At 38.3% G+C, this 7,481-nt stretch overlaps 1 protein-coding gene across 1 annotated transcript in view; it reads left to right on the plus strand.

The window, feature by feature from the left end:
- The first annotated feature begins 461 nt into the window (after positions 1–461).
- ints9 (integrator complex subunit 9) overlaps positions 462–7,481 on the plus strand; it is a 25,148-nt gene continuing 18,128 nt past the window's right edge. The window contains exons 1-5 of the mRNA XM_014002832.1: positions 462–552; positions 751–878; positions 976–1,036; positions 1,135–1,197; positions 2,164–2,303. Coding sequence (XP_013858286.1) covers positions 544–552; positions 751–878; positions 976–1,036; positions 1,135–1,197; positions 2,164–2,303 — 401 coding nt within the window. The 5' untranslated portion in view covers positions 462–543. The remainder of the gene's footprint in view (positions 553–750; positions 879–975; positions 1,037–1,134; positions 1,198–2,163; positions 2,304–7,481) is intronic.

The raw sequence follows: 7,481 nt of genomic DNA on the forward strand, positions 1-7,481 counted from the left end.
GATACAATATGTGCATGGATAAATAAAAATAAATAAAAAAACAAATAATAATGCGAGAGAACGAGTTCCAGCTGTATTTATTTTGTTAATTGCCAAATAGCTACATTAACAAAATATCATAAATGGACAAATAACCAAAACTAATGATCAATATTACTAAGAAACTGATAATGGTGATCTGTTTTCAAGCTACAGTAGTTAATGCACAAAATGTGGACATAGTTGCTTTCTCTGGTGCTCCCTATAGAGAGAATCATCCAATAAAGCAGGGGTCCCCAAACGTTTTCCTGTAAGGGCCACATAACTTGTCAACATAAAACTTTTCAACATAAAACTTTTCAACATAAAAACAAAGTTAGAAAAAAATAATAAAAGCAACATCACATAAAAGTATTTTGATCCACACTCCATACCAGTAGGTGGCGGTAAGGCGCACCTTCCGTTGTTTGCCAACCGCCATAAAACAACAGAAGAAGAAGTCACAATTGTTTGTTAGCAAAGTCTTTACTTCAGAGCCGTTTAACGGTTTAATCTTGTGTTAAAATGAAATTGGTGAGTATACAGCAAAAATTAAAATATATATTTTATAGCATGTTAGAACCGAATATAATAGGAGGTTTGGAAACAGAAAGAGCGAGAAAACGATGTTAGCTTTAGTTGAGCAGTGTTAATCGGTTGTGGGTAATTATGACGATAACAACAGGACAAAACTGAGCTAAACCTGAGACGCGTTTTGTTTGTGTTTCACAGTATTGTTTGTCTGGTCACCCTACGTTGCCTTGCAATGTGCTCAAGTTTAAATCCACAACCATCATGTTGGACTGTGGACTGGACACCACTTCTGTCCTCAGCTTTCTGCCCCTTCCTCTGGTGCACAGGTGGAACATCGCCTTTACTCATTCATTTATGAGCGAGATAATCAATAATCTAAATAATCATGTTTTGTTTTTCTTTTCCAATTTTGTGCTTCATAAGCCTAAGACTCTCTAAACTCCCTGGATGGAGCTCTAAAGATGGATTAATAAACTTAGAGAAGGTGAGTTCGTGTTATATTGATATTGTTCTTGTTTTACTTGTATGTAATAAATACATTAATTCACGTGCAGTATGCCGGTTTTCATTGTGTTTTTGCAGGAGTTGAAGGAGTGTGCTGGAAGAGTGTTTGTGGATTCCCAGCCAGAATTTTGTCTTCCTGAGGTGATTATTACAATTTTATATTTTTTTGCTGCTGATCTGAAAATATTGTTTCATTGTCAGTGTGTCACTAAATTTACATTTTTATCTTTAACCAGCCTGTGTAGGTATCCATTCAAACTATGAAAAAAAGTTATGTTTTGTGATAGAGCTGGGCGGTATGACCCAAATTTTTTATCATGGTATTTTCAACAATTACACCGGTTTCACGGTATTTAACTGTATTTTTTTCCCCTCAAAGCTCAGCTGATAATGTACAAACTTTGCTTATTGGCTTTCTTCTGTTACTGTACCTCTGCATCACAGTTTCCCTCCTCTTGTACGTCTTTTCTTCTTTGCCTGGTTGTAGACAGTAATCATGCATTTAGGTCCGATCGTGAGGGGTTGAGAAAAAATCATTATCTGATCCATTGTTATATGTTAAAACTTAAAAGGACAACTCACCTTGCACACCAGTCAACTCCGCTACACTACAAAACTACTTCCCCCCGGGCTTTTCACAAAAGAAGCACGCTAGAGTCTCCATTGCAATAACGTCTCCATTTTAACGTAGCGCGTTAAATCTAACCGTGCACGACACTGAAAAGTTGTTTACTACATTCAGCGATGGTGAAAACGGGATGTTTTTTTTTTTTACGTCCGACCATATAAGCGGCTGAAACACACCACCCGCCGCCAGTTGTTCCAACAGTAACATTAGCATGCTAACACGCTTAGCGGTGCTGCGAGGAAACATGTCCCCAGGGAAACAGCGGCCGCAATGAAACGTTCCGCACGTGTTCAGGCTATTTACACCGGTATTCAGAAAAGTCATATCATAACAAAAATAAAAACCGGTTTTCGGTACAAAATGGTATACCGCCCAGCACTATTTTGTGATATGTTGTGACTTGGCGCTATGTAAATAAACTGAATTGAATTGAATTGATATAAAGTACACCTTTGTTTTTTCTTGATTTTGCCAAACAGAGAGAACTGCTGGATCTGTCTACCGTTGATGTCATTCTTATCTCTAACTACCACTGTATGATGGCGCTGCCTTATATCACTGAACACACGGGTTTTACAGGGACAGTTTACGCCACAGAGCCCACACTGCAGATTGGAAGGTAAATGTTAGTTTAATATAAAGTACTTCAAAATATGCATTTAATTCTGTTTGAATATACATAAACCATATTATAAGGGGTTAGAGGTCTGATGATGATATTTAAGCCCTTTATTTACAAGTTGTCATGAATGCTGCAGCTTTCATTAAAAACATTTGACCTGGTTTAATCAGATTGAGACACTCAGCATATGCCAGGTATGTTTGTTTTAATTCAATTCCTTTTCCTTCAGGTTATAGTAACTCTCAACTGGTTATTTAATGGTAACAATGTTTTGTGTGCCCTACGCATAACAAACTACTATAGTCAACCAGATCATAAAACTTCAGTAACTTCAGCTGATGAAAAAATATATTTGTTGAATGACCATAATTTGTTCTACAAATAATTTTTCACAGCCCTTTTCTGTAAAATAAAAATATTTGTAATAGTTTTGCATGATTTTCTGCAAACTTGAAAACAATACATGAAATGTGGTACAATCATTGAATTACAAAATACACAGTTCTTAATTATAATATATAATTTATACCATGGTTTATCATTTAAGAACTCTTTTACTCTATGAAATATTGCAATTATTTTTGTTCTTAAGTTCTTTAGTATTAGTATATGAGAACTCCATGTCAGYTCCTTGTCACTGATGAAACCCAAAAATTTGATTTCACTGACTACAAATTTCAGTACCATTAATTCCGAATGGGGCTTCATATCAGTATGTTTCTTTCTGTTTCTAAATGTCATGTAATTTATTTTATCCAAATTTACTGAAAACTTATTCAGATGAAAAACCATGTTTGTATTTTCATTATGGTAAATAGTTTTTGGTCAGTAGAGTCAAATGCCTTCTTCAGGTCAACAAAAACGCTAACACAGCACTGTTTTTGATCAACAGCAGTTAACTCTTCCATTGGGGCGGCTGTGGCGGAGTGGTTAGGAGAGTTGTCCTGTAACCAGAGGATTAGGCCTTGCCTACTAGTCAGAGGGTTCGGTGGCACCAGTGCATGGCAGCCCCGCCTCTGTCAGTGTGCCCCAGGGCAGCTGTGGCTACAATGTAGCTTTGAATGAAAAGAGATTGAGTGACTGTCTTCAACCCTTTATATGTTAGCCGAGGGTCACCCAAACGACAGCTCAGATGCCAGAAACACAGACATCTTCCGGAAGGCCCACTCAGTGCTCCTCACACTCCTTTTAGAGGCTTTAAGCCACAAGCAGGACACAAACACCTCCTCTCCTAGATAAAAAAAGAATCATCTTACAAGCAAACTAAGGCATGTTGATACGTGCTTTCTTCATGAACCTCCTCCCGCTTCCTGGTTAGCTGGCTGGCTCCTCACCACTTACCATCCCTCTGGTGCTGAGGCTTCCTGTTCCCATGATTTGCGGGCCTTCTCTCTCTAGCCCAGTTGGAGGCCTAAAGGTCCAGGCTTGACCTTCATAGGGGAACTCCTGTCTCCTTTCTGATGAGTTGCAATCACATTTTTCCTGKCCTCTCCTGCCTGCAGCCTGACTCGGGTTCTGGTTCTGACTCAGTCCAGCACCACGATTAGCTGCAGCAGTTTGACCCTATATAGGTTTTAGCTGACGCTTCCTGTTCAAATCCACATCCTCAGCAGGCCTACGGGGGCTCATCTCTTTGCTTTTTCTGAGTTGACAAGGGCTCCTCTTTTTGCATCTTGTGGGTGGACGACGGCTCCTCTCTTTGCTTCTTGTTAGTCGGTGAGGGCTCAATTCTTTATTTATTGCTCTTCATGAGGTTGCATAAGAATGATCTGCATCATCACAATTGCTGGTGTTTTGGCCCCAGTTTTCATCTTTGTCTCTTCTTGACCATCCATGACAATCACTTCAGGTTGCAGCATGATAATGAACGACCCCATGTTGTACAGATCTATATGCAATTCCTGGAAGCTGAAAACATCCCACTTCTTGCATGACCAGCATACTCACCAGACAKGTCACCCATTGAGTAAGTTTGAGGTGCTCTGGATTGGCGTGTACAAAACCTTTATATTTTTGTTCAGTGYATAAATGGTTAAGGAACATAAATTCATTATGTCCTTTACAAACACCATATCCWTGTACATCCAATCTTTTGATCTTTTGTGTGCAAGAATTTTTTTTACAATGCTCAGTATTTCTTCTTTATCTGTTCCACCAAGAAAAATACAGTTTGCACAATTCATGACTGTATGACTCACATCATTACCTACTCATGATATTTTAGCTGCAAGACTTGGGCCAGCATTTACATAGTACTGTATGAATTAATTTACTATGTAATTCTAATCATGAATTTCCTTGTCATCTTTTTTCAAAGTACTGTAAAATACCTGATTGTACTTTGATTTTTCAAAACATGATTCATTGCATGTTAGTTTGCTTTATATCACCCTTACTTTTGTTTAGCAAATCACTGTAATATTCCTTCTTATGCTGTCTTGTAATCCATACCAGCTTGTTTTTGTATTTCTTGTATCTCTCTTCACTTCTTTTGTACTTAAATTTAAGAAGCATGAATACAAGTAATTCTTTTTTACAAGCATTTTAAACCCTTTATTGACCTTATTTATTGACCTATTGTCCCCCTCTTACAATGCTGTTATTGCGAGTAAAGCTTGGTTTATACTTTGAGGCACACGTCTCGTCTCGTTTCCCATGCTGAGTGACAACAACTAGTGCAACTTCCATCTGCTCTCCCGCTGCTATTACCTGGTGACAGCCATCTTGTGCATTGCCCCCAGTTTGTTTTATGACTGTCCATGTTTTGCACTGTGGGTGAGGAGAAGGCAGGCTTCTACCACAGCAATGATCAACAATGCTATGGCTAACTCCTGAATCTCTGCAGGGCGTGTCTCTAAAGAGAGGCTTTTATACTTAATAATGTGCTGTGTGACATCACACAGTACCAGCAGCGTCATACAGTACTTTTTGATGAATAACGTGTAGGGGTCACCTCGAGTGAAGAAACAAGATTTACTRYCTCSAAGYAGRCCTCGGACAGGCCTGATGAGAGGACAGGAACTCTGTCACAAACTGAAATCTGTTTAGGCCACTGATTATAAAACAGAAATGTTAATTAATCATCATAAATGTTTTGCAGTGATTTCTCTTAGAGTCTATCAGAAGAAAGCTGAAAAAAGGTTATCATATCCTGTTGTGAACAACCACAGAATTTTAACCTTGGGCTGGCGCCCTGGCAAATCTTATCTTTCTTTCTCTGACTCATCTGTAAGCCCGAGGGCGGAACCAAACATCGTCCATTTCTTTTTACTAACCCGGACGGCTTTGAGCAACACACACTCTTCTTCTTGACTCCAATGGAAGAAGAAAGCTGAGTTTTCTCTCCGGAGGACTCAATTCGGCTTTTAGGTCTTAACCCATGAGCCAACTAGGGAAGACTTAACAACCCGGGACCCGGCACGCCAGCCGGCGCTCCCACCCCGAGGCTTCAAGCCTCTAAGTGTGTTTTACCTCCTGAGGGGAGACTTTATTTTGGAAAGAAGGGACCGGATAACAGCTTGAATTTTTCTGGCTTGGACTGAAACAGACTAAATTTACCTGGAAAAATACCTACTCACCAATGAATGGTAAGCGAGCCGACATTCAGTTCCCTGACTGATCGGAGGCGAGCTAGCTCCTACCCCGAGGGTGCCTTAAGAAGACATCACCAGGTAAAGCTGATGTGTTCGGGTGACGTGTCATGTGGACCCTAAGCGCAGAAAAGACGTGCAGTTTCCAGTTGACCCACACTTTGATAAAGTAAAAGTAGTAAAATACTAATCTTACTTTCCTCCTTTCCTTGTTCTTTATTTGCCAAAACTTAAGCTGAAAGTGCCAGTAAAATTGTTTGGTTGTTAACATCAGAACTGACATTTTTACTGTGCTATATAAGTAATCTGAGTTGATGTGAATTGAAATTCTGACGCGGGTTTTATCTCATTTAACTCTGATGCTTGTTATAGGAATAACCACAATCAAGTGTACTTTTGATTTGTTCAGTTTGTGTAAATAAATGATTGCATAGTCTTTTATGAATCAACTTGAACTCGTCTGAACGTTCACTTATTGTGTCACTTTTCACTTCGCACAGTCAAGATATTAACAAGTAATGAGAAAATACCTTCGTAAAAGTTTCCTCATAACCTTGTGTATGAGAGATGTGGGAGAAGCTTAATACCACCTTAAGCTCACCCTCCTACAAATGAAATTCAAATGTAGTAGCCACAATTAAACCCAAAGAGATTTATTATCATTACAACAAAATAGGCTGTGATGCTCCAGGTTGTAAACGACCGAGAAGCTGTTGTGATAACACGCTGAAAGCAGTAGGAGGTTCTTAAAGAGTCCGAGGCCAATTTTAAGGCATTTAGAAACGGTTATGATGTGTAATTTTTTTTTCTATTTAAGCATACTGTATAAACAGCATTTTAATAACAACTGAAGGTTATTTAAGTTAAGTTACTTAGTTACTTAATTTTGGTATAGCATTTAAATATATGCCTGAGAAACACACAATATTGCCCCTAAATCCAAAATGGTGATATTAATTTAGGGAAAACCCTATTTGAACMGTCTGATGGAACAGGATCTAGCTGACATGTTGATGGTTTGGATGGTTTTTGATAATTCAGAGAGCTCAATAGGACAATAACAGTCCAGACAGGACAGGTTCCAATGATTCTTCTAAAGCTGCCTCATCTGACACAGAATCCGAGGCAATAGAAAGAAAGTTGGTTTGAGTTTTCTCTCTAATTAAAAAAATTTATCTATGAAAAATCTTATGAAGTCAACACTATTTAAAGTTATAGGGATATATGGCTCAACAGAGATAGGACTTTTCATTCGTCTAGCTACAGTATTGAACAGAAACTTGAGATTGTTTTTATTTTCTTTTATTAAAGATGAATAATACGCAGTTCTCTCCAAGTAAAGTAAAATTCTGATAAGTTTGTGAAGTGCCTTTTTCTTTCAAGTTTTCTAGATACCTGTTTTAAACAACGTAACTAAATGAAACAAAGGAATCGGGTTCCTCTGGTTGATTACTTCCTTTTTTGGAGTGCTGAATGAATGTGTGTGAGAATTGTTAAATGGGGGAACAGATTGTATTGTAAAGTGTTTTGATTATCCCGGTTGGATAGAAAGGTGCTATTATAAGTACAGTTCATTTACAATTTA

The sequence above is a fragment of the Austrofundulus limnaeus genome, unplaced genomic scaffold (assembly GCF_001266775.1).
Source record: "Austrofundulus limnaeus strain Quisiro unplaced genomic scaffold, Austrofundulus_limnaeus-1.0 Scaffold15, whole genome shotgun sequence".
NCBI lineage: Eukaryota > Metazoa > Chordata > Actinopteri > Cyprinodontiformes > Rivulidae > Austrofundulus > Austrofundulus limnaeus.